Source organism: Balearica regulorum, chromosome 1 (genome assembly GCF_011004875.1).
Source record: "Balearica regulorum gibbericeps isolate bBalReg1 chromosome 1, bBalReg1.pri, whole genome shotgun sequence".
NCBI lineage: Eukaryota > Metazoa > Chordata > Aves > Gruiformes > Gruidae > Balearica > Balearica regulorum.
The window spans coordinates 187,787,169-187,815,122 of record NC_046184.1 but is presented as its reverse complement, the minus strand read 5'-3'; the positions used below and the strand labels follow the sequence as shown (position 1 = coordinate 187,815,122).

At 40.9% G+C, this 27,954-nt stretch overlaps 1 protein-coding gene across 2 annotated transcripts; it reads right to left on the bottom strand.

Moving 5' to 3' along the window:
* Positions 1–188: 188 nt before the first annotated feature.
* Positions 189–27,954, bottom strand: ITM2B (integral membrane protein 2B). Of its 2 annotated transcripts, none has more exons than XM_075741843.1 (6): positions 27,526–27,954; positions 9,998–10,126; positions 7,721–7,927; positions 5,642–5,752; positions 1,825–1,975; positions 189–916 (listed from the first exon to the last, which is right to left on the bottom strand). In XM_075741843.1, the coding sequence occupies exons 1-6, from the start codon at positions 27,622–27,624 to the stop codon at positions 828–830; spliced, it is 786 nt and encodes a 261-aa protein (XP_075597958.1). In that variant the 5' UTR covers positions 27,625–27,954; the 3' UTR covers positions 189–827. The 2 variants fall into 2 exon arrangements, with proteins under 2 accessions (XP_075597958.1, XP_075597959.1); XM_075741844.1 differs by having other exon boundaries at positions 7,721–7,924; positions 27,526–27,785.

Below are 27,954 nucleotides of genomic sequence, written 5' to 3'. Positions count from 1 at the left end.
ATATTGCCTTTAAATGAAAAAGGAAGAAAAAAGCGGGCTTCTCTGTCCATATTTCATTTCTCAACCATCACCTATTCCATTTTATCTTCTCGCTTTTACAAATACCACTGCAGGTAAAAAGCATTAATTTTAACTTTAAATTTAACTGTAAAAAACACCCCCAGTAACAGCAAAAGAAAACACAAGACTTTTAGACAAACAGGTTTGTAAGATTTATTTTCCATTGCACATACATGGATTATATACAAGTTAGTAACATAAGTTACTTCTTAATTTTCTAAAAGATTGTTACAGCAAACACTTGCCATTTTAAAACATCAAGTCAGAAATCAATCTAAAAAGGTAAATATGATGGTATTTTAAAAACGAAACAAATTGCACTTTGTTAGGGAGAGTCAAATACAGGTCTGTCTATATGCTGTAACAAACTATATAGCAGGTAATATTACAGTTAGAAGTAGCTCTTGCAGTCCATTTGTACATTAATAATTCTTTTCAATTTTACTTAATTAAAAACTGGTGGATACTTCAAAGACTTTCTCTTCTTCGTAGTATTCAAGATTCATCACATGAAATGCACTAGCAACTAAGTCTTTATACAATTGCTATTCAAATATAAGAAGAACACCACACCTGAAAATAAGGAAAAAACTAAACCATATTGATTTTACGTGTATCATGAGATGAAAAGTATGGAAGGTGTTCAGCAATAAAGCCCTGCCCACTACTTACATAAAAGAAGATTTTAAAAAATAATCACTGCACACAATACAAAGGGTGGGGTCATACTGTAGTTTTTAAGTCTCCTGTAAGAGCAATACTCCTCATTACTGTTCACAGATGAGTGTTTCCATAGCAAACCTGTTCTCAAAGTGTCGAATCTTTCGGCAATTGACGGCTTCGCGCTTCTGAATTCCTGTTTGTGTTAGGAAAGAACAATGGATGGTAAACATAAGAGGGGGTGAGGTACAGCACAGACATCATACTTTTACATTTACTGTAATAAGATGTCACAGAAGTCAGAACTATCTTTTCTCGACCCCTCTCTCCGAGGAAACACACATAGACACACATTCATTCTTGGAAAATCACTAAGCCGGCAACGATCCTGAAGGTGTGGTGAACCAAATCGCAATACTGGTTTAGTTAAACCCAACCTGCCAACTCTCCCCCGCTGGCTAGTTTTAACCCAGATCAGTTCTCAATCTCCCTCTGTGCATCTGTAAAAATGATGGGGACATGAGAGAGGCAACAGCAAAGGAATAAAGCACTATAGGCAAAAAAAGAGTGGACTAGTAGGATTTAAACAACATCTAAGAATCAGGGAAAGACAGAATTTAACCAAATTTTAGTCAAGCTAATGCTCACTGCCAACCTATGCTCATCATTTATTACCACAGGATTGCCATACTGAATTTTGAATTGGATTTTGCTATTAAGACCTTTTTATTTTTAAATGTTGTTCTAAATGTGAGACGGCTATGGCTTCTCATATATTAAAGGATTTTTGGTTTTGAGGGAGTGAGTCAAGAAACAAAATCAACAAAAAGCATCGATGAAAGCCTGAACCCCAGAAAACGTACCCATGCATACACACACAGTTTAGCAGCTCCTGGCTCACTGGGGCCTTGAGCACTTTTGCACAATAAAATTACTTATTTCCATACCTACACAGAAAATATCTACAATTCTGCTTATTACTGCAGTAAGCAACCCTTGCTTTAATAAAAGCCGTTCCTTTCAAAACACAATCAAGCCTATTTATTGAACTCAAGCGGCACTGAACTTTCTGCCAACACAAAAGATTGCAGGAGGAACATTTACCTTTCATGGCTTCTTTGCGCTGTAGTTTATACGTTTCCTTGCCACGGCAGAGGCGGTAAATAAAGAATCCCAGCTGATCCACGTTTTCAATGCGATCAGTAACAATCATCTGTTCATGAATCAAATAGGACTGAGGCAAATATGTTCCAGCCTGTTGAACAAAAATATAACAGCTCTGTCAAAAGCCATCTCTTTGTGGTCTAAGTACACAAGAAACACTTTGCAATGTGTTTCTTTAACACAGCTGTGACATATCTTCTTTGAGTTCTTTCAAAGTATGTATTACCCACAGGATTTTATTCTAAATGTGCAAACATGACTGCACTGCGCTACAGAAATACGTTAACGATTATATTCAAAAAGGTCACAAAACTCCCACTGGTGTGTCTGTCCACTGCTCTCCTGCTTCAGTCAGAGAGAAGATATGTTTCCTTCCAGAAGCACCCACCGTCACGGATCAGTCCTGCACTTCTCATCCAAAATTTTCACTTAATTAACAACAGCCCAACAGACCTTAGTGGGAACCACTCCCAAATAGGGGTTCACAGAGGCACGCTCTACATGGAGCATGCTCTACCTGCTCCTGCTGACGAGGCATGCCAGCTGCGGTATACTCCAGCTTCAGTCCACAGGGTTTGGGAAGCCTTGAACAGATTCACAGAGTGGGACACAACTCTCAAGCCAAACGCAAGACGAGACCGTCCAGCCCCCTAAGTTATTATGGCGACACCCACAATTTGTTATACGGAGAGGTACTAGAAAGCCATGGTGGTATTATCAGGTGTTTTAAGGCAACATACTGAAAAAGGAAGAGCCATGAGGACATGCAAAGGCTTCCTGAGCCTTTTCCAGTCCCTGCAGTGTTATTTTGCCCCATCTGAAATGATGGAGGAATCCAGTTCTGTGCACACCTCACTGTACACAACTGAAAATGCACACGCTTAGCTATCAGCTGATTTCCTAATACTGCCACTGGTAAATAATCATCAGTTTTTTTGAAATATTCCTTTACTTAAGAAATCCTGTTAGTGTGATTCTTATTCATGGCAGTAGAGAAGGTGTTGCTTGCTTTCTAAAAATAAAATGGTAACTTATTATGGAAACAAATTCAGTTTCTGTGGCAAACTATCACTGTATTTTTTATTGACAATAAACAACTTGAAATTTCCATTGCAAAGCAAGACTGTCTTTTCAGTCCAAGAGACATGTTGAGAAGAAGCTGATTAAATGCTATTCTTTTCAGTAAAGAAAGAAAGGACTGTATTAAATTCACTTTGCATTATGAAAATTTTCTTCAGCACATACTATGAGGAAAACAACAGCAGGGTTTTTTTTCTTTAAGTAAGAGCTTGGAAGACTTCACACTCCCAAATTATCCCACTCATTATTTGGTAATTAAATCACTGTAAATTACTGTATCTTAACCCCTGGTCTCTCAAATTTCAGGAAAAAAGCCCCGAGGGAGCCCCAGAGCAAAGCGGCAGCGTAGGGCACGGGCGGGGTGGTGGGCAGCAGTGTGGAGGATTTGGGGCAGCCTGCGACAACATTCCTGGGGCCGTGTCCTCCAAACCATGGGACCTCCCTGGACCTCCCAGTTCCCCTTGCTCCCAGACCTGGCCTTCTTGGTCCTCCCAGGGGGGCGCAGGAGCAGGGGGGAGCTCAGTGCTGGAATCTCCTCTGCTCAGCTGCTGCGGGAGCAATTACCCAGCACTGGGACCCAGCATAGCCACACATGTCATCATCATCTTTGAGACGTCCTGTGCATCACATACGGTTAAAATTGGCCCAATAATGGGAACAAGGTGGATGAACAAATAGACCTGAGTTTCAGCCTTGTTTCCCAAGGAAGGGAGGCCTTTGACTGTCTGCATATTTAAGCAAACTGTATCAATATACAGAAATGTGGTTCTTTAGGCTAAAATTACGGCTTTATTTAAAAATCAAAACAGCCCAGACCACCGCCATTTTCATAAAATGCCCTCTGCATGCATTCAGAGCTCATTTTAAAGAAATACTTTTTTTTTCCTTGTGCAACCAGTCTGACTGCAGGACGGTGAACAGAAATTTACTCACTTTGTGCATCTGCAGAATAGTTTCTCAAATTTATGTTATAAAACATTTAGCCTGATTTTCTGAGACATCAAATGCCCACAGCTTTTTGTTAATACAATGAGAATTAAACAGATGTCTCATAAAATTAGGGCACTCACTGTCGGGGACAATGCTCAAAACAGTTTGCTTTTGCACAGATTTTCAATTAAGTGCATGATGCCTGGTTATCCTCTTACTTGTAAACCAAATGTATTTGATTTAGTACTAACAACAAACTAGGAAATTAACAGATTTTAGTAGTGGAATTTGTATGAACTAAAAATAGAAACAGAACGGCATACACAAAGTAAAAAAATATGGTGTCACTGGGCTTTACAGACACCACCTCATCTTTATGTACAGCAAATGAAAATGTGGTTAAATAGCCAGTCTCAAAATAGGCAGCTAAAAAGCAGCAGAGGATTTACTTGTGAAGTCATTTTTCACGTTAAATTTATTTATATACACTCAGAAATGGCTAAAATGGTTCCTGGAGTACTAATTCCAAAGCCTTGTTTGAAAGATGCAAACCCAAAGATGATACTAACAATTCTAAAGTTATAAAAGTCCACTAAAATAACACTTAAAACACCCTCCCCAAATCTTAGACAAAAGTTAGCTTATCAGCTCTCTTCCCCACCCTGAGCGTTTTACTGTTCTGTAAAGAAACCACAAGGCTGAAAAACAGGGTAAATACTATTTAAATCTGCAGTAAAAGCATACATATGTAAGAGTTAGGGGGGAAAAAACAGATAAAGACAATTCATATTAAATTAGTAAGAGACCCCATTAGATTACCTACTTTGGCCTCCTCAATTTCACAGGCCATTATGTTCACTCAGTTACTGCTACGAACAGAACTGTGTCCCTGTGGTGGTGACAAGCCAGCCAGCACCAGCACCAGCGGCCAGGCAGCAGTGTTCAATTATCAAACGCTGGTGGGAAGCGATTAGGAGTTGCCATAACATTATGCTGAAAACTCATGTTCAGTTGTTCAGCGATTGTGGTATCTGTCCTTTCCAGGGTCCTTGGTTTTAAGGAAGCTGAATCTTGTTCTGAAGGTCTGGTGCTCACAGAACCAGGAATCTGGCTCTACTAAAACCCCTCTTGCTTAAGCAGGCTTTGCTAATCATGCAGCCCAAAGCCTGATCACTCTTTCGAAACCTCCATGGAAATAGGAAGATCCATCTTAAGGCTGCTGGAAGCCTCATGAACTCGCATTCATCACACCTAGAGCCACATCTAATTTCCCTGAGCACGCACAGGGGATCCAACACACCTCACGTGTATCACCCTCAAGCCACTGGGTCAGTTCAAAGTACCAGGGACCTATGCTTTAAACAATACCCACGTTAAAAGGATTTCCCAGTAAATGCTTTACGGCAACTTCAGTCACAATGGATTATAAATTAAAAAACACATAGACTACTATCAAAGAGTGTAGGTATGCCACATCTACACAATTTTGTCAATCATCAAATTTGTAGCATCGAAGAGTGAAATCAGGTTTGTCTTCCTCTGAATTAATAATTTCTTCATGATTGTAGTTAATTAACTAAGAAGGTTGTACATTTTCTTCTCTCTTTGCAAAGATCTCTAGTGATCAGTTAACTTCCTAACACATGCACCTTATGTGGATGTCAAAGTTCTGGGGGGAAAAAAAAGGGGGAAATAAATTCTCCTTTTTTTCTGTCCTAGGAACAAATTACTTATGATTTAACCATACCTTGATGTTGATGAGCAGCTCCAGGAAATTTTTTGGTGGCATAACAACTGAAGTGTTCAGAGGAATCACATAGCACTTATCCAGGCTAAGGTCAAGATAGGCAGTGAGTCTCTGTTGAGGAAATAATTATTTTAATCAAAATAACGAGAACATCGGAAAATTCACATACAGACTTTGCTAAACTGCTATTGCTTCATGTTGTTCTTCAAATTATTGTTTTGTTCACTATGAAGTATGTCCAAAAAACTCCAATTTGAAGGTAGTAAATACCGAAATACAAGCCAGTCTTGATGACAGTTTAAATCTGTCACAGGGATTTGTGCAAGGCAGCAGGCAATAAGTAGCTGAAAGGCACTACAGTAATGAAATCACAAAGGTGTATCTGAGCTGTTACGGGATCAAGTACAGTATTCACTTATTCCTCATGCCTGTATTTTGAAACAACAGGGGAAAAACCCTGCTCTAATCTCCACACTTTTATATTTTTTATAGTGTAAAGGGGAAATGCTGCTGGTAAGAACAAAATACAAAAGGAAATAAATACTGTTACAGATAATACAACAAAAATCCTTTTATTTTCAAAAATAGTATTGACTTGAAGTGTTAATCATTATTCATAGCTGACTTATCTTTATAGTACCTGAACTGCAATATTTGCCATTATTTGATAAAACCAGAGACATAAAAGGCCAGGGAATTATCCTGATGAATCCTATGGCTCTGTTCACTGAGCTGTGTTTTACTGCATCTGTTCTTGCTAAAGAAGACATCATCTCAAGCTGCTGAAAGCTCTAAGGCTGCAGATGTATATGAAATACCAAGCACCGAGAGTCCAACAGTCAAAACAGTACCAGGACAGCAATCATCAGTGCAACTAATCTCATTACATGGGAGTAAATGCTGTGCCTATGGCAAATGATCCTTGCACTGACCTTTAGAGCAAAGCCTTTAACCCGTTAAATCAAAAGTAAATTTCTAGTATTATATTGTTCCTATTCACTTCTTACGTACTGCCTTTTTTTTTTTTCTTCTGGTTTTCACTCTTTAGAGACTTTGCTCTAACTCTCACCAGAAGCTCCCTAAATACATTCAGAATATTTTTAAATTATATAGTTTGAGCAAGCAATGTTTTCCTCCAAATCTGGTTATGAATATTTCATAGATAGCAGTCATTTTGCCTGGAAAACTTTAAATTGTGAAGTTTGCACACAAAAAATAGGACGCTTCCCTATTCTTCTTTTTCAGCCTTGCTTCAAAAAAGCTGTTCAGTGAAGTCTTCAAATGTTCACAGAAATTTAGCTTCCCGCAAACCAGCTGTAGAACATTTCATTGCTATCAGACAGCTTCCATCAGGCTGACACAGAAAAGAAGGGCTTCTAATTGTTTTACAGCTGTCGTTAATACCACGAGCTGTAGGCCTGTCAACTGCCTTAGCAAAAATTTATTACCGTGATTCCTATCAATCAAAGTTGTTTCTACAAAAAAGGAAGAAATGGCTAAAAGCGCTTTGATACCCTAATCCAGCGCCTTTAGGCTTCCTGTGGCATCTGGAAAATAAGCTCTCTTCCACGGTCCGTCAGCTGGTCGCTTCCTTCCCTTCCTGCTGCTGCATCAGGGTTTTTGAGCCACGCTAGGAGAGCACCTCTGGGGGTGCTTGAAAATACCTAGTGACGTCAGATGCAATCGGCCCCTGCAAGCTATGGCAGCCAAACTTCCCTTGGCACCACTGCAGCTGGTCAAATTCTGGCTTGGTGGACTTAGTACAGCAAGAACTATATTCTCTTTACTTCCTCATACTACAGAAAGGAAATAGCTCTAAGATTTTTCCCTTTCTAAAAACAGAACTGTATTTGCAAATTGTGGTTTACGTACTACCTCATAATGATTGTATAACGCTGTACTTTGTATGCCCGGTTAATAATTGCTTGCAGCCTGCTGCTGATCAAAACGTTTCTGCTGCCTCCTCCACCCTCCGCTTTCCCCCACCACAATAATTAGGGAGTACATTTATCAGGATGACTGAGGGGGAACATTTTTCAAGTTTTAAATGCTTTCAGCTTCTTCAGAAATATTTCTTACCCGGTGGAAGTCATGGACGATATCAGCAGGATCACTATCAGCAAACTCAGGGACTGGCACACTTATAAACTCAACGTCTTCCTCCTCCAGGATCTGAATATTTTGCTCAATCGTGTGGTAGCGAGCGCTCTGAGCCTCTGCCCCAGGCTCAGGTAAACTCAAGCCATCTTCAATGTACTTTATTCCACAGAAATACACACCACCCTGCTAAAAATAGTGAACAAAACATCAGTAGCTTTGTTAGAAGTTTAAAACTAATATTCTCAAAGCACTGCGGAGAAGAAAAACTTGTCAAACTAGATGAAATGTTTTCCCTTTAATTTGATTCACACACCAAAGCAGGAGACAGTCACTATCTACAACAGGACCATGGGTAAAACCTTGATTGTACTGAACCCAGAGGGAGTCCTTCCCTTGAATTCAAGGAAAACAGGATCCCAAAAGCAGGTTCTTAAAATCTAATCTTCTATTTTGCATCTGTGGCACATTGCATCTTATTTTCAGAAGGGCAATGAAGTTCCTACACCTATATGCATGCATATTATTATTATAAAATTATGATTTAACTGCAGTCAGTAATTTCAATTTAAGACATTGAAACTGATCATCCAAATCACTTTTAAAAAGCAAGTCTAATTCTGAATTTGGTGCTGCTTGCAGCAGGGGGTTGGACCAGATGACTTCAAGAGCTTCCTTCCAACCTCAATTATTTGCAGGGCTTCAGGAGTTTTGAAAGTCAATTTCTAAAATAAATTATTTTTTGTTTTGAACAGTTTCAAAAGACAAAAAGGTAATAAAAAGAAATTAAAACAATCAATTTGTGTCCTTCTGTCACAGTACGCATGGCAGCTACCTAAGTGAAGTGTACAATAAACTCCTGAATCAGAGGAAGTCATATACCAAATTTATAGGCCAAACAGTTTTAGAAACATAAAATTTATGCATATGCATGTGCCATCAATTTAAAGTTTTACATTGAAAACGTCTTCAGTGCAATGTTAGCTTCCTTCAACCCAGATCTCACTGATGAACAAGTCACAGGTTTGAATTAAATGGCACTTTTAATTTTGGCTAGCTGGCATGTGAAAGGTGGAGCGCTGCGGTGCTAACCACAGATGAAACATGTGTTAGTAATACAGCAGGCCTTCAGCTGCTCTGAGCTTCTAATCCACCAAGTCACACTATGCTGCTTAAGTATCATTTGCAACACTACTGCTCCCCTATAAATGAGGCTAACGTGATAGCCAAAGAGATGATAAACTGCAAGTTCAGCTAGAATTTCTCATGTTTAATCACTTTGCCTTCCACATTACCAGCTACCAAAACTGGGGGCGGGGGGGGCAGGGGGCGGAGAAATAATCCTGGTAGCAGGGACAAGAACACAGAATTTCTACCTTATAATTATGTGCAGTAACCATTGGGCTACAGGGATTCATGTTCTGCTTATACTCTCCCTTTCCAATCCTGTGAATCTTGCAACCCCGGCAGTTTCTGAAGGATGGAGGGTGTGCGTGCACCACTTGGGCAACAGCCCAGCACATCCACCGCTGCTCAGCGACAATTCCCCCCGAAGGAAGACGTTTAACTTGGATCTCCTGTGTTTCAGGTAAGTGCTCTGCTTCCCTGGCACCACTGCCTTCACAGGGCTCCTCCTGCAGCGGTGCCATTTGTTAAAGACTGAAAATACATTTTGTCAGAGGTCTAATCTTGTCAGTATGGATTAGACTTGATAGCACATGTTTAACCACATTGACTGTGCTTCTTCCAAGTCCCCTGCAGGGCCTGTTTTTCTTATCCCTGTGGAAGCTAGGAAGGAGGAGAGGCACTGCACTGCTTTGACAAGCAGTCCCTTTCCTGTGCCTTAGCAGTACTGCATGCCTCTGGGAAATCTGGGGTCAAACAAGGAGGCTTTCAAGGGGTTAATCTACTTCCAGTATTCAGCACTGCAGAACAGGAGAGTGAGCGGTTGAAAATCTGGGACACCACTGGGGTTCCTAAACCCAAGTCCTATTTAGATATAATCCTTTCTCTGCAAAGTAAGGGTCTCAAAAGTGCTGCTCCCTGTTATTTGCCAGCTTCGCTCCTGCCCTCCTCTGCTGATAGGTAACTTCAGAGCAAGCCATACCCTTTGCCTTTAGAAAAGCTGAAGGTTTAGAAAGATAAAAATGGGAGCAGCAAGGCTATTTGGTTTAGTCTGTTGCTCCTCTTCCCTCTTCTAAACATAAAACATAATGAAGAAAAATGCAACCCTCCCATAACAAAATGTATTTAACTTACCTGGAATGCAAAATATTTGTACAGATAGGCACCACCCAGGATCACACCAGCCAGCATAAAGGCCAATCCGAAGCACATGCACCAGCACCAGGCTCTCCTCTGCCCAACAGGCACAGCATCCTCGGGGTCCTGCAATGCATCAGAGAGAGACCTTCAACACAGTGTTCCCAAGGCATGTATGACAGCAGATCCTTCAGGCCCAGCAAGTACAAACATTGCATCCATCAGAAAAGGCTATATGCACTATAGCGCAATTGTCTGGAAACATATTTAAACCAGACCTATTTCAGTTGAGGTTTAGGAAAACTTGTACTAATAGTCACTTTGAATGCCATCGTCACTGACTAAATCAGCAGACTTAAGTAAGAGAAAAATATAACAGAATCTCCCCATACACATAATAATACACAGTGAGCCACTTAACAGATTGCAGACAGAAAAACATCCGTTCTCAGGTCACCTCCATGCAACAACAGCACAGTGAGGAAATAAATTCACAAAGGTAGATTCTTTTTTATCTTGGTATATGCAATTTAAGTGAACCTGAAGAACCAAGAAAAGATCAAAGGTAGTAAGAAGAGCAAAATATATGCTTTCCTATACTGTTCCATCAGGAAGAAAGAGACTTTTCCACCCCTTTGCTGGCAGAATAATAAGAGTGGGAATGAAAAAGAGATGGAAGTTGTAGCTAAGGAAGCTTTCTGCTCTAAGACAGTGCTGGCCATGCCTCACTCTATCTGCTGTGCATGTTACGCTAAAGGAATGAGAAGATGTTTCCCCTTTGGGGCATTAGTTTGCATAGCCATGCAGTCCCTGCAGGCATCCTAAGCAATAAACTGCTGATTGCAAAATCTTTCCTCTATCAGCCACATCACAATGCTCTTTCCTCCCCCCAGTGTTTGCATAACTCACATCAAGAAAAAAAAATAAAAATCTTTGAGTCACCCTCTTCCAAGCCATGATAATTCTGGGAAAATATCAGAATTCAAATAAATACAAAGCAATTCATTAGCCCTTTGCAACCAAAAAACCAATAGGGTAGAATGATGACCAGGGCAAAATCATTACAGTCAAATAAACAAAAAAACCCAAACCAGAAAATGGAGGAAGAGCATGAGGGAAGTGCTTGAGAAGGCACTGACAGCTATGGTTGTCAGTCGACATTCTGCCTCATATGGTTTTTTTTGCAGTATTTGCTAATTAGGATGATTTCTCACTTGAACAAAGTTGTGGCTGTAATCCTCATGCTGCCTTGGCCCGGTTGGGAAGGAATTCCTCTCATCTGGCTGAAGCCACCTAAGCAACTCTGACACCAAACGGAGAGGGGACCCACCCTGCGGATGGTGGGGAGAAAGAGGCACTTCCTGAGAATGACTTAGCCCTTTTCACTGATTATAGAAGGAAATTCTGTGGTTAACAAACTAGGTACCTACTTCAATATGTAGCTAAAATTAGGTGATGTGAAACCCACCTTTACAGTATGCTGCAATTATCTTTCATATAGAAGTGGCAATGCAGCTTCTCTGCCAGGCAACGGCTGCCAAAATCTGATTAGGAATTATTTAGAGTCAAACCGAAGATATTTCATGGATTTTGTTTTACGTTACCTTGCAAACTACCACAGTAAATCACATTGTGCAATCTCCACCTTTGGAGGTTTTCAAGACTCAACTAGACAAAGCTATGGCTGATCTTGCTTTGGCAACCATCCTGTTTCTAAAGGGGGGCTGGACCAGATGACTTACAAAGGCCCCTTCCAACCAATGTTTCTGGGATACATTACAAGGCAAATGAGAGTGTGTCTAGAAAACAGTTGCCATGGACTGAAAAAGCAGAATGGAAAGACCAGTAACAACTTTTTAAAGTTTTTACATTACTAATTAAGGACTCCAGTGTAAAGAATTACAGGATTACTAACTGCGTAGTTTTTAACCTGTCTGTTTGCAAAGACTGTGAATAGAACATAATACCCATGGTAATCTAATTAACTTTCAGGTCAGGTTAAGATTCACTGTGGATTCTTCTATAAATCATCCCAATTATAAATCTAAACCAGGTAAACCAAGGATTTTTATTTTTATGTTGCCCCATATCATTAGGTAACTGTCTCCCTAGATATTTCAAAGCATAAAGGACACACAATTGAAACTTTTTAAAACAGCTGTCATTTCAACTGTTTTAAGTTAATGTCAGAAAAACAGCTGGCAAGCTTGGCTCTGGGAGACAATGCCAAAATATTCCCTAGTAAAGAATATAAAGAGTATCTTTATTCTTTCCCATTGCTGCTTTTATTCCACTTCCCCTCCTTTTTTAACTCCAAGCAGAACTAGTGGAATGACTGCCTCTTCCATTCTTACATCTTTCTGTAAGTTCAGAAAGATTCACAAAATCCGCATCTGGGAAACGGTGCAGAAGGCATACACAGTGTGAGCACCTACCTGCAAATGGGGATTAATGTCAAATTAATTTTGCACAGGCCACAAAAATAGAAAAAAAGAAAGTAACTTTTACACTTTCACCATGCTAGGAGGAACCTGAAGGACAAGTTTATCAGTATTCCACCTAAAATAATTTTGCTTTGATATACGAGATGACAGATGTAAACAATACATTTAATGCAACTCTTTAATCCTCTACCAGCAGCTAAATGTTATCATTATTATTTCTGAAGGCATCCCTAATGGTGGCACAGTAACGTATTTTGTATTTGTAGATGCCTATTGCATCGATTTGTCCATAGCCTAGTAAAAACGGCACATCAAATTTAGAGCAAGAGTTCAAGTTCAGTTTAGCGTCTTGCTTAAGACAGTGCATGGAAGTATTGCATTTCAGTACAGAGGAACCACAAGCATTGGCTAACACTGAAAATAGCTGATGTTGTTGAAGGAGAACACAGAATTCATTTCCTCTTCTGAATATGAAAATGAAGTACACTATCTAGCAGTTTAAACCACCTTAAATTAAAATATTTTAAATAACCTACTGAAGCTAAATTATACTTATATTAGTAGCTGTCCCAAGGCTAAGCTGGCTAAGCTTTTGTATTGTTTCTATGACAGCTTAGTTTGAGCTGAATTGACCCAAAAGAGTAATTCATCCTTTGCTATATAAATCTGACCCTCGGCACTGCAAGAGGAGAAAGTGCGATGGATGCTCACCCTCCTTTCAGGTGACTCATGTCCTGAAAGAAAAAACATGAAGTGAAAGCGAATCCCCACGAAGAGGAACAGTGCTGAATTAGCACCTCTCCCCACATAGTTAGGACTGCACTTTGTTCCCAGAGAGCAGCGCTGGCTTCTGAAGCCAGAGCACATGAGATTGCAGCCTCACCGACTGATTTTTCTCTAGGTCAGCTTTCCACTGCCAGAGGTATCTGACAAAAGAAAGCAGCATATATGTGAAGTGAAGATTGACCTCTAAAAATATGCCTCTCTACTTTTGCGAGCAGCAATGATTAATCGTTGCTGCTACAGTCCTTTCCTTTCCCCTCTTCTGCTTCATCCCTGCCTCGTGTACTTTCAACTCCCTGGTGAATCCTCAGCCTTATGATGATGCCACAGAACTAATCTTCTCTGATGCAAAATGCCTTAGGAGGAACTGGATGCAAGCCCGATACTGGCTTGTTTCCCTTGATGAGCTGATTGTTCTAATTGGAAAACATTTGATTAGCCTATTTCCCATGGACAAGACATGAAACAGAAGCATCTCTCTGCCACTTGTACACTAAATCCTCCAGTGTTAAAATTAAACGGTTCAGAAATTCCCAACCTGAATAGCTTCAAGCTCTGCAGGAACAATTTTCCTGTAGATAGAAAATGAGAAGCATTAAAGTCTCTATTATTTGAGATTGGCAAGATTCAAATCTGTCTTCTTCTCACAAAAAAAGCTGCAAGATGATTGCAGTTTTCAGTAAAGATCCCTTCATCAGTGACCGCAGCAGCTAACATAAAACTGCACTCTGCCTTGTGACTGGAACCATGAAACACTTTGGAGATGGACAAATGATACCACAAACTATTTACTAAAGCACCTCTCAATTACAGAGAGACCTTCAAAAGAACATATTTATGACAATTAGCATTAACTGTTCTGGAGTGGATTGAAAGAAAAAAAAGTTAATAACCTCGAAATCTGAAAACATTACCAGTTATTAATGGCTACTAGCCATATATTCTCTTGCTCTTTTCGGTTTGATTTTAATGCTACTTTTTTTTTTTCCTTTAAATAAATGCAGAATTTCAGAAGCACCAAATTCATGTTTGGGTTAACATCACAAAATTCTTCTAAGAAACTTCAATACTGAGCCACAAATGTGTCTAATTAGACTTGGCAATTACTTAGATTTTCCCCTTGTGGCTTTTTGTACATAGTGGAATATAATTGCTTTAACATTATGAAAGTAAAGCAGTCTAAAAACTTTGAAGGCGTATGTCTAGTTCATGTTAAAATGAGTGAGATTATCAGACCCTGTTCCTTTGCAGAAAGTAAATATATAACCATCATATGATTTAAAAAAAAAAATCATATGAATCAATTAGGTAAGAATCTACTTAAACCAGATACGATGGATGTGCTTGGATATGCTGTGGAGCGTCCAGAATACTGTATGACTGTTGTACACCTATGCAAAAGATATGGCCCAAATTTAAAAATAGATACGCTAGCAATAAAAATAATTTTGGGAGTGGGAAATATCTTTCAGAACTGACACGCAGTCTTTAATCCACAGAGAAACCAGATGCAGAGTATTACTGAATATTACAAATATTACTAAAAAAGTCTGCAGCGTAATACACAAACCATCTGTAATTATGCATCTGAGAATAACATCTAATATATATATGTGTGTGTATATATATATGTGTACACACACACATAAAAGCTTACAATTAATGTAGGCAGAACTGTTTGGAAGCTGCTCAGAACAGTTTTCCTCCGAGTTCCTTTGCGTGCCAGTTAGCTCACCCGGATGGACAAAATGCAGCGGGGCAGACTGAGCTTCCTAAAGGCAAATATTGACCAACTGCAGCTTTAATCAGTGGAATGGGAAGAAGAGAAGTTAATGATGACTCCCTAAAAGTGTTTTTTAATGAGGGAGGCTAAAAAGTCTTGAAATAAAATATTGACCAATGGCTGTATAAACTGAATTCTGTTGGTCAGGCTTACCTGCTCTGACTGGTAAATATGACATCTGTAGAAAATCCTCCCAAAAGACAGTTAATTAATTCAAAAAGAACTCAATTTAGAAAGAGCTCTGCATTCCTCCCATGGTATTCCTGCCTGAAGACTGCTCCAAGCCTGATATTCTATTTATTACTTATTGCAGATGGGAAATTAAGGCAGGCTTTTGCAAGACTCCTCACTTGGCAGATGCTGCGAATCTGGAAGGCCATCATACTGATCTGCCTCTCAAGCAGCAATTTTATGCTTCCTAATGAAATTAAATTTAAATTTTAAGTACAATGATCTTTTAACTTGCTAGCTGGAAAAACAGACTCTATATACAATAGATGCTTCAGAGATCTCTTGCTTATCACAAGGAGTGACGTATTCTTTCTACGCAGATGATGAAGCCTGAAAACAAGCTACGGTTGTTTATGTGCAGTTGATATCTGAACGCTGCAACCCCTCTGTGGCAGCACTGCCAGTTCCTCTTCTGTCAAGATGGACAGGGATTCATCCATCTGGCCAAAGGCTCTCTGCCTAAAGAACAGCATAAAAACCAGACCTTAGTTCTGGTGTTGCTTGCTGCAGTCACGTAGTTTGGATAACCAAGGAGGTTAATTAATTAGAATTATCTATGAGGCAGTTGGTACTATTAACCTCTTCTTATATTTCTAATTATCTGTATACGTTCCATAAAATAATACTGTACATACAAAATCTATTATACAGCACTAGGAAATCCAGTAGCAAGAAGAGAATACATTCCAAGACACTTCCACAGTCCAAGGTCATTTCTGTATTAGTTGAATGCTACCTTTCACCAAATAATGGGAGTATTTTATTAAAAGATAAGGTATCTGTTAAATGACTCATTTCACGGTTCAATCCTCATAACCATGATGGAATAAAAACATTAATATAAACAGCCAGCTCAAGATCATCTTAAAAAAGGAATCAGTGCTGGTGGATAGGAAGGAAGTTTCATGTATTGGGAAAGATGGAGGTGAAGGGAGAACAAAAAAGGAGAAAACAGGCAAGAAAAGGGGAGCAGGAAATCAAACTAGAGAGAAACACGGTAGAACACGAAGAGTTCGATTTCTCTGCAGGAAGTCAAGGAAAATTACAACTGTAAAGTGCACGTAAAGGATGTGAATCAGCAGTTCACCCAGAGCTACATGATAGAGGGACAATAAAAAAAGCTGTCTTGGAAAAGTAATCCTGCAATTCTTAACTGATGTGAGTAATCCTGATTTACCTAAACACTGCCTTCAACTTCTCAGATAAGAGATTACAAAACTTGATAGCAGCCAACAATTAAAGAGGACAGGGAAAAGAAGGAAGAAGCCTGTAACTATTGAGTCTGCTGCTTTGATTAAATTTGGGAGCAATATTGTTAAAAGTGATTATTTCTTATTGTTAGCTTTGGTCTTTTAGGGACTAGAAAGTGGAAAAAAGAAAAAAAAAAGCACCAAGCACACTTATTTAAATGGCTTGAAAGTTCTGTCTTTGTAGACCAGGCAAGGACTTTATTCAGGTGATTCACATGCACAGCTTTTGGCTCTATCCTGATCCCACGCTGTCTACAGCAACTGTACAACTAACCACACACTGTATTTTACTCTGTTTCCTTCAAAGTGTGTTCCCCAAATTGTTCCTCTCTCTCCTGCCCAGTTCCAAGATCCCCCAACTCCCTTCTCTCACCACCAAACCCAGTGGTTTCACATCTTCCTATAATTTCCTTCTTAGCCTGTGTCTATGCCCCCCATATCTTTCCCCATCCCAAAACAAGAGTTCTCTGGTCTCTGCCACATGCAGACACTGGGTACACCTTATTTCCATTTCCTCACTTCCTTATCGCTACAAGATAAACCATTCACCCCATCACTGGATGCCCTCCTTTCTTTTTCTGTACAGCAATTAGCACAACAGGATCTTAATACCATCTTCTATTCCTTCTGAACATCAGGAAATACTTTTTTACTGTGAGGATGACCAAGCACTGGCACAAGTTGCCCAGGGAGGTTGTGGAGTCTCCATCCTTGGAGATACTCAAAAGCCATGGTCCTAGGCAACCAGCTCTAGGTGAACCTGCTTGAGCAGAGGGTTGGACCAGATGACCTCCAAAGGTCCCTTCCAACCTGAACCATTCTGTGACACACATCTACTGTTTTTAAGTAACACTAATACCATGCATGGAGAGGATTAATGAATCATTTAAAAAAAAAAAATAAATCCAGGAGCGCTGGGTCTGTGCTAGACAAGTAACAAAGCTCCACACATCCTTTATTTGCTTTGGGGCTTTATGATTCTTCTGCCTTCTCCCCCCCCCCCCAACCCTTGCCCCCAACATGAAACTTCAACAAAATCTACAACACCTTGAAAATGTGTTGTCTTTAACTGTCTAGACACTGAATTCAAAAGTTCTTGTGCTGCTGACAGCCACAGGGATCCACAACTGCCACTGTACTGTACTGAATATGAAAAGTTTTCATAAGCTTGGCTAGTGAAGAGGTGGTGGAAGCATTTTTTTTAATATTATATATAAATGTTGATGAATTTACCTATACATTTTCATAAATTAAAATGATGGAAATTTGCTCTGCATTCCATGCCTATTTTTCTCAAGTATTTTAAGAAAAGAGAAGTGTTCTGGTGCCATAGTTTACAAGTCATACACCAAAACACGCAGATGAAAGCTTGCACAGATATCTGGCAAGAGGTGCCTGAGGGATGTTTATTTTTTTAAAACAAGAAACCCCAAACCTAAGAGGTTATATGGGACATTTTTCAAAATACTTTTTGCTTTCAGAAAACAAAATCACTACACCCTTTATGGTTACAGCATGTCAGACATGGCACTTCATTGAACTGTCCAATTTTGAAAAGTACTTCATTTTTACATATTGCCAAAATAAACCCTTTTTCTCACCTGCATTCTTTGACTTATAATTGACTTGTATTTCCTATACTTATAAAAACTACACTAAATAAATCTCTAACTTTAAATGCAGTATTTCTCTCGACTTTATCCTGAATTAGATCAATGTTTGAAAACAGGAACTCGGAAGGTTCCTATTCCACTTAAAATGGATCAATACTAAATTACCTTTTTGACCTTGAATGCTCCAGTTCCTGTCTCTTCCTTATCCTGCTCACTTCTTGTGTCTGAAATTTCTCTGCTTTTTTTCCTACAACTGCCTGAATCTCAGACATCAGTATGATGGAATGCTATGTGAATTTAACCCAGATTTCTCTCAAGGCTATTTTCCCAAGTGGTGATGGCTCCTTCACCCAAGAGATCTCATTAGCATGCACATATGCACCACTGAGCCTCAGAATTTAATAACTCTATTCCCAGTTCAGCCACAGATGGTATGTCATCTCAACCAAGTTACAAAAACCGTGTCTCCGTTTCTCTCAAAAGTACAAACCACTCAGGAGGTCTCTAGTCCAACTTCTTTCTCAAAAGGAAGATGGAGTCTGAAGCCTGACCAGGTTGCTCAGGGCTCTTGTCCAGTCAGGTCTTGAAAACCTCCAAGAACTGACACTTCAAAGCTTTCTCTGGGCAACCTGCTCAGCATTCAGTTCTCCTCAGACTGAAAAATATTTTGCTTATACCCAGTTGGAAGCTCTCCTTTTTCAAGTTATTGCCACCATCTTTTCATAGAATCACAGAATGGTTTGGGTTGGAAGGGACCTCAAAGATCATCTAGTTCCAACCCCCCCCGCTGCGAGCAGGGACACCCCCCACTGGACCACGTTGCCCAAAGCCCCATCCAACCTGGTCTTAAACACTTCCAGGGAGGGGGCATCCGCAACCTCTCTGGGCAACCTGTGCCAGTGCCTCACCACTCTAACAGTAAAGAATTTCTTTCTAACATCTAATCTAAATCGACCCTCCTTCAGCTTAAACCCATTACCCCTTGTCCTGTCACTACACCCCCTCATAAACAGTCCCTCACTATCTTTCCTGTAGGCCCCCTTCAGAAACTGGTAAGATCCTGGGAGGCTGCTGTGAAGTCCCCCTGCAGCCACCTCATCTCCAGGCTGAACAAGCCCCATTTCCTGGCCACTCCTCACAGGGCATGTGCTCCAGCCCCCAACCATCATAGGCAGGACCTCGCACCAGTCTGTCAATGTCTTTTTTTTTTTGGATCGGAAAGCTCTCAGCCTTCAGTGATGCCAGTGACTCATGTCCAGCTGACTGTCCACCAGGAGCCCTGGGTCTTTCTCAAGGAGAGCGGCTCCCAGCTAGGTGGTCCCCAGCCTGCCCTGATGGAGGAGTAAGTCTGTCCAGGTACAGGACTTTACACTTGCTATTTCTGAAACTCAGGAGGTTCCATTCAGCCCATTACTATAGCCTGTTGGGGTCCCTCGGAACGGCAGCCCTGTCCTCAAAAAAAGTACCTCGCTAATACCTGTATTAGTGAATTAAGATGCGTAGTACCTGTACAGCAAGCAGAGTTCTTTCTCTGAGTGGAAGCCATTCTGTATGCAAATACAGAATAGCATTTAATTGTAGCACTTAGGAGTATGAGCATAGAAGAGCTGACCTTGAAAGGCTTACATTTAATTACGCTCTCTTTCTAGAAGAAACTGTTGTAACGATCTGAAGGGCTTCACTGCAATTAGACTATTGAAAGCCTGAAGTGGAGCACACACTCCAGTACGCAGCACCTGGCTGCATCACACCCTGCAGAAGCACAGATGCTGGCTGGTGTTCAAACACCTCACCGGGCAGCAAGAGAACTTCCCAAAACTGCAAACTTTAGGTAAGACAACTCACCACATTGTGCAGCAGCCTCGAAAAGTCACATTCAGTCTCCCATCCTGCAAAGGGTACTGCATTTTCAAATGTGTAAATGCAAGGGTTTTCTATGCAGACTGTATCTTTTAAAATAAATAAATAAATAGACCTTAATGATTCAGCACTCATATAAGATCCACCCCAGAGATCACCACCCCTCCCAATATGATCTCCCCAGTGTACTCTTTTTCCACATTCCACCGTGTCATTCTACCGTCAGAACAGCAAAAAGCTGCCACCAAAAGCAGGAGTTTGCTGAACCCTAGGAGGAAGACAACCACAAATTATCCAAGGATTTGCATTCAAGGAACTCTACTCTTAAAATGCCTGTGGGTTTTATTTTTATGTGTGCATATATACATATATATATGAAATAATATATATTATATACTTAATAATATATAAACTCTATAAAAATATTTGTATACACACACTGACACTATTTGGAAAGGGCAAACAAAATATCAACTTATTTTTTCCATGCCCTCTAGAGTAACTGTTGGGCAAATATTTCTTTGCTGTTTTTCTCATGGTAAATTTTGTAAGGCTGTTGCACAAAGGATCCTTGCTTGTAGATGCTGCATGGATCACTCAGGAGCTGGAGTCTCTCTATGTGTCTGCTGTGGTCCAAACCCTAGGCCATGTGATGTCTGCTGCAAAACCATTTCTGACTTCATTGCAGAGCTCAATCTTATTAATTATCTCATTCCTTTGGTTTACCACATCTGTAAAATTAGGACAGATATCCGAGTTTTATAAATTAGCATGCTTTTCATCTGTAGATTCAAAGTAATCTCCACTGAGGATAAAAAGCAGTACATAAATAGTAAGAAAATTAAGGTTGTATTATTCATATGGATCAGGAGACTAAAACCAGATAATGCCAACCTTTGTCAATCATAGCATAAGGGGGGGGGGGGGGGAGAAAAAAAAGGAGAATAAAAGAATCTATGCAATAGCTAACAGAACACACCATTACTTATCCCAGCTGTAGTTCTTATGTTTTAAATACGTCATAACGTTTTTGGAAGCACAGAATAAAGAATATTTAAAATTACTAGGACTGAAAAATGCAGTATTTGCTTTCAAAGATACTTCCTGAGAGTCAAAGAGAGAACTATTTTCTTTGTATGTAAGTTATTTGGTGCCTGTAGCTAGTGGATACTGGATAGAAAATATGTATAATACTGACAAATATTCTAAAATTGCAACTGCAGAAGAGTTAACTGAAAACATTACTGGAGGTAAGTATGCTTACCATTCTTATAACCCCCCTCAAATGACCATTAGCATCAAAATTTTTGATAAGAAAAAATGGAAAAAAAACATGCAAATAACAAAGAAAATTGATTTGAGTCTAAAAAACCCATAACTGTTAGATTACATTTGCAATTGTAAACATTTCATTAAAATAGTTAATAGGAAACAAATACACATTATAATTTGAAATTAAATTTTTCTTGAAATAGACATTTGTATGTTGGATTAAATATTCATTATAATGGAAGGAGTCTAAACCATTTCCTTTGACAATATTGTTGATTCCAAGTACGTTTTCTTTCAAATGTTTGTTTCTACAGGAAAGTTCAGCATTTCATCTTGATCTACATCTTCAGAAATGAACTAATTTAACTTCAGCTTTTCCCACTGAACAGAACTTTTGCTTCCAACAGCCTCTGTTTAAGCGGTATTTTTCATACCACTATGCAATGTTAATATCCAAACTAGCTTCTTGAAGCTTATCAGAAAGAAAAGAGTATCGCAACACAGAAAGACAGGAGTGAACACAAGAGAAGTATTTACGGCATTAACTCTAAGAATACATCACAGCGCAGGGTAGTTTTTCTAGATATTGCACTACGTAAAGCTTCATCTAATTACAGACTTTTCCACAAGACAATGTTAAGCAAAAAAAAAAAAAGTTACCCAAATACATTTTTAGGGCAAGGGGCCTCATAAATTTGTTAATCTGAAAAGAGAAACTATTTAGAACTATATCAAGTATTTGCATTGTCTCTGTGCTTATCCCTGCACTGAATTCATATAAGCTGTAACGTACGGACATGAGCTCTTGCTCAGCCAGCCAAAAACATAAATGATACCAACAACTGACAAAGCAGTTATCACAAAGGTCTGGTAGAATACATCCTGTTTGAAATATTAAATATCATTCTTCTGGGAAATGGCTGCATTTCCCAACCAAAGCTTTGTATTTGCTATTCAGGTCGGGAAGCGATGAGAAAAAGAAAAGGAAGTGAGGTACGGACCACCGACATATCTCCTCTGTCCCACAGGTTTCCATCGCTGGGGGGATGGGGATGACACAACCTCTTCCAGATCACTTTTTGACCCTTCTAACCTCTAATTCCAAATTCCTAAATGCACTTCAAAATAGCAAGAGATTTTCAGAGGAGCACCACAAACTTTTAAAGATCTTGTTTTTTAGTATTGTTCTCTCAATTACTGGCAACCTCTACGGAACAGCTTTAGGAGCCAAATGTCTCAAGACCACAGCGATCTTATTTTCAGGAAGCTGCACTACTTAACCAGTAGCACAGATTCACCATGTAAAAGGATGCAGGGGAGGACATCAGCCCCAAGGCTTCTTTTCTTAGGAAGATTTCCTCATGAACAACTCCTGCTACAAATTTTATTTACGTAAACTCAATTTCCCCAAATTTACGCTTGCAGGTAACCATAAAGCCAAATAAGTCACAGAATCCTGGGTACCGTTTATGCCTGAAACTGGAGGGGTTTTTTCTGAGGTTTGGTGGCTTTTCTTTAAAATCTTAGCAAAGTCAGAGAGAAGAAGGGAGAGAGAATTCAGTTTGCTAGGATTTTTTACTTCTGGTCCTCTTTTAAATAATCATGTCTTGATTCAGAATGCTCTGACAGACAGCAGAAGCTGGTTGGTTTAATGACCTAGTTGCACCACAGAAAATACAGGAAAATACAAAGACTGCTCTTTCCCCAATGGTGACTGGTGAAAGGCCTATAGATAATTTGCCTGGAGGAAGGCTACAAAGGGAATAAGGAAGCTCCTCCAAGAAAAAAAGAAACCAAAACCAAACAAGACAACCCCAAAACATCAATCTACAGACACGTCCCATAAAGTAGGAAAACCTGCTTTCCTGACAGCAAAACAATAAGCCAATGACTATTTATTAGTGTGTATACTAACATATACAGCATATAAATAGGTGTTATATAGTATTTATATATATTTATACACAGAGTATAGCAACTGTAAAGCTAACACCTTTATTTCAGAAACATCTAACACCAATTACACAAAATCTAAGGGTTTTTCTACATGAAAAAATAGTGCTCATGAGTTGCTCAACACTATTTCCCAGGTGGACCCTCTTACTCTGTGTTAAAAGTGCCTATTTTAGTATGCTTTAGAAAAGATTAAGCTAAACTGGGGGGGGGGGGGAAGATTAGAGTGTGGAGTAATAATGTTCTCATAAGGAATAAATGTAGAAAGCTTGCTGGTTTTCAAATTCTTAGCATTTACACTTTCACATTGAACTCTGCAGATAGAGCTACCCAAAGGTCAGCTATGATACATATGTGTGAATCCACAGCTTCCGCGCAAAAAGCTGTATGTGGTAAAGATGGGCTGAGCTGAGCACCCAAGGTAAAAAAAAAAAAGAAAAAGAAAAGGTCCCCACCTGCCCTGGCAGAAGGGAGCAGCTGCCTGAGAGTTACTGAGGGTCCAAAGAGCTTTGGGGAAGACTTAATCTATTGAACGGACTCTGCAAAATGTCTGAAGTCTTCAACTATGCTCAGAACCATTCTTGGCTCTCCAAAGATCTATTGTAGGGAGAAATGTTAAAATACCACACATTGTTTGTTGGGAAACTGGGTCATAAAATACCCTATTGCACTGACAATGAGCCAAGTGGAAAATTAATTCTCAGTGGCCTGAGAACCTTCACTCAGAGTATTATGTATTTTGGCCAAGAATTACGGCGCAGAAGTATCACCCCAACAGCAGTAGCAGAGTTGTAAGGGTTGCCTATGGTAAGTATGGATCACTTTCACAACATGCACTGACAGGTGATTTATGCAAAAACAGGATTAGCACTCTTGACTTTTAAACTCCTATTTAAGTAGCATACTCCAATGCATAAGACCGTTGCCTTCTGCAAAAGCTTTTTTTAAGCTGTTGTTCCCATGATACATCCCCCACTCTTTCTCACATCTTCCTCTCCTCCCTTCCCCAATTAATTTCTTACTAGTGTCTGCATCAGAGATTACTGGGCAAATTTTGGTGAGATGAGAGTATGTCTATGCTGCATCATCAGCGTACTTTTGCCACAAATGCTCTTTAATTAAAGGAAGATTGTCTACTTCAGAGTAATAGTAATCCTCCGATGGCAGACAAGAGCAGCAGTCTTCATGACACCATGCCAGGAAAAGAAGTGGAATAAGACTGTCAAAGACCTAGCCCAAAAGCTCATTCCATGAATATTTTCTGGACATTTCAAAGTGTTTGGCTTTATTCATTATTATCAACTGGTTTACTAATAATATCTCTTGCTCAAATCTTGGAAGTTCTTGATAATAAACTTCTGAGTGTGTAATTCTGCTGATTCTCTTCCATTCTTACGTGTTTCCATTTACTTCAAGTTCAGAATGCTTCCCAGGTCCTTCTTCATAAAATGCTGTAATATTTTTCATGTTCACACTTGTGATCCAGATCTATTTATTGTCCTACAATGTCTCTAAGGATAGCAGAGGGGAAAATAAATGTCCCATATATGCTGTTTTGGAGACGTGACCTCTTTTCTATCTACCAGAATTCACTCCTCCATATACATTCTTCTCATATTGCCTTCAAACCTCACTTGAAGCTAAGAGTTTTCCAGCAATGAAGTGATATGAATGATACATTTGTCAGATGTGCTTTATTTTTCCTGTTGCCTCCAAAGAACTGCATAGGCAGCAGAAGTTCCTTGTCTAAGGGGGAAAAAAGATTTGTTTCTAACGCATTTATAATAGAGAAGGCAAAGTTCTAAGTGTATCTTGCACTTACCTCAAAGGTATCAAGTTTTACAATGGCCCTCAGTTCCATTTTTTGTCTGAGATCTGAGAATAAACTCCCAGACTCAAAGATCCAAACTCCTCTACAGCTACATGACATAATTTGTTTCCATATTGTTAATACTGCATGGATTGCACGGCCTTTTCTACTAAAACTACAGATGATGCTACTGTACTCAGATATTCTTTTATTTATGCTCTAAAACAAGCTCAAAAAAAGCTTATTCAAGAGAATTTTGCACACTGGTAGGTGTAGGTCTGCAGTTCTGCTGAGAAAAGATGGAAATGTGTCAAGGAGAATGTCAAAGGCTCAATGTCCCTTAAAAGTGCTCATTTGCTTTTGGAATTTTCATCTGTACAGAGCATCCGCTCCTAGCACGCTATTTTAGGACTATTTTAAGCCTTGTTCAGGCATGTTTATCCCCTGATAACACTGCAAGAACTTGTAAATCGCTACTGTGAGACCAGACCACCTTTTGACCTGGTTAATAAATGTTTGCACGTCTCATTTCTAGGCAAGAAAAGCAATATTAAGACCTGGGCAAAGTTAAGGCAGATCCTATATCTCATCCTCAGCTGCAAGAATTTACAGCTCTGCGTTAAGGAAATCGTAGTCAAATAACGTGCTTCCGTCAGTATCTGGACAGGGTCAGGAGGATTTGCTCCCCAGTGTACAATTAGCCAGATGTATTTTGTTTGTTTAGCAGTAGGAAGGACAAGCCCAAATTGGTAGGCTATCTGGAAACAAACATCATCCAGGGCAGATCTGGATTCTAAGGTAGCCTGAAAAACCCATTTTCTGGAACTTGTCGTTTGTGACCTGCATATGTGCTTGGTGTCACACTCATCACCAAACCTGGGGTGAGGAAGGAACTCCACAGTTCAGGCTGGGCTCGGGGAATCCATTACCTTCTAGACAACAGCACTCCTACCAGGAGCAACTAGGCACACGGATCACCTCACGGATTTCCTGTAATTGCAGGCAATTTGAGTAATGATTCTGTCTCATTTGTTGTGGCACACTGTTCTAAGGACTTAAATACTTTGGTCCAAGTTTTATAAATGCAGTACGTTCAGCAGAAGTGTGAAATTTAACCACTTGCTGTACCAGAAAGATGTCACTAGGAAACATCTTGTGGTCCCCCTTGGCTTTGAAATGACAGTGGATTCTACTGGTGAAGGACTTGGCCCCAGCAAAATCACCGCAAAACTGACGCCGAGGCACAACTACAAGCTAAGAATTCAACAAATACTGTCTTCCAGGTAGAATTTCATCACAAAGGTTTAGGAAATTAATGAACACTATTTCTTTTGCAGATCCAATCTGGTAATTCAGAGGCCTGATGGACAAAAGATTGTGAAAACAAATGAAAACAGCAAAGCATGCTGTTTAAGTGCAGCTGGCCATTTTTCAAGTTTTCATTCTCTTTTCAAAGAGCACAGAGCAAATTATGCTACTCCTAATTAAAAACGGGTTTTGATTATGGGAGCATAGAAATTGCAACCAAAAAACTTTTATATTCTGGGCAGTTTTGCACTTCATAAACTTTAAAAGCCGTTGCTGTTTTGTTCTCTGTTGCTGTTTGGAGATGCGGAGCGAAGGCAACAGTGACTGGAGTTTGGGTGCTGTTTTGGGGCGGGGGGGGGGGGGAGGCAGCTCTTTGTTCCTTTTTTTAAACCAGTCCAAGTTTCAAGGCGAAGTTCGCTGTAACACACAATTACCAGGCTCTGCAAACACGCTGCGGCACAAACACGGCCAAACCTCCAACTTCACCCTCGCCAAGCGCTCCTTGCCCTGAAGCATTTTAGGTTTGCGAGCTGGCTAGCAGCTTGCCGGACTTAGCCGTGCGGCCGGAGGGGATTAAACGCGGTGCGAAGACCAGACGCGATCCAGCTTTCTCCACGCAAGCCTATTTCCACGACCGACCCAAACACACCGAAGGGACGCTCCGACCTCCCCACCGCGGGCAGCGGCTGGGGACGGGCTGCGGGAGCCTGGGAGGGCAGCCGGGCGGGCAGCCCGGCTCGGCACCGCCGGCCCGTCCCCGCCTAACCGCGGTGGACCGGCGAGGGCAGCCCCTTGCCGGGCCGGTCCCTCAGCTCGCCGCAACTCGCGGATCCGGACGGGACGCCAGAAAGAAGACGAAAGCGACTTAAAAGCCGAGTTGGACGCGGTCCAAGCGCTGTCGGGCTAAAAGAAAAATAATAAAAAAACAAACCACTGCAAAAATCCCCGAAGTAGGGAGAAGCGGAGCTTTAAAGCTCGTTCTCCTGTCAGCCATTTTAGAAGCGTGAGCTGAGGAGGGCGGCGGGGCACACCGCTGCGCAGCTTTCCCTGCTGGCCCGCCCGCGGTTTATCGCCGCGGGGGGGTAAGAGCATATAAAGAATAAAATCGTCCCCAGCGAGTTTCTCCTTCCCTTCGCAGCAGCTCGCCGCCAAGCCAAGCGGAGCCCCCCGCCGCCGCGCAGCCGGGCTGACCCAGCGGCTCGGTCCCCCGATCCCCACCTTGGCGTCCGGCGGCAGGATCAGCACCTGGCTGTTGTCCTCCTCCTTCTTCGCCGCCTCCTTCTGCGCCAACGCGGAGTTAAACGACACCTTCACCATGGCTGCTCCTCAACGCCCCGCACGCAGGAGAGGGAGGACAAGAAGGAACCCGGGCCGGCGGAGCTTCGAGGGCTGTCTCCTGCCTTGTCGCCCCCCCGCCCTCGCTGCCGCCGCGACTGCCACCCCCGTCCCTTGTCAGGCAGCAGAGGAGGAGGAGAGGCGGGCCGCGGCCTACGGCGGGGCGGGGAGAGAAGGAGGCGGTGCCTGCCAGGGAAGGGGGGAGGTGGGGGCTGTGGGGTTTCGCCCTCCGCCCACCCGGCCCGCCCCGCCCCGGCGCGGTGTGGTGAGGGGGCGGCGGGGTTGATTTGGGCTCCCCCGCAGCTCACCTCT

Coding starts and splice junctions, on each gene's coding strand:
- ITM2B (XM_075741843.1), bottom strand. CDS start 27,624: ATGGTGAAGGTGTCGTTTAACTCCGCGTTGGCGCAGAAGGAGGCGGCG. Junction 1,976..5,641: donor AGCTGCTCATCAACATCAAG/GTATGGTTAAAT, acceptor TTTGTTCAACAG/GCTGGAACATATTTGCCTCA. Junction 917..1,824: donor GCGCAAAGAAGCCATGAAAG/GTAAATGTTCCT, acceptor TAACACAAACAG/GAATTCAGAAGCGCGAAGCC.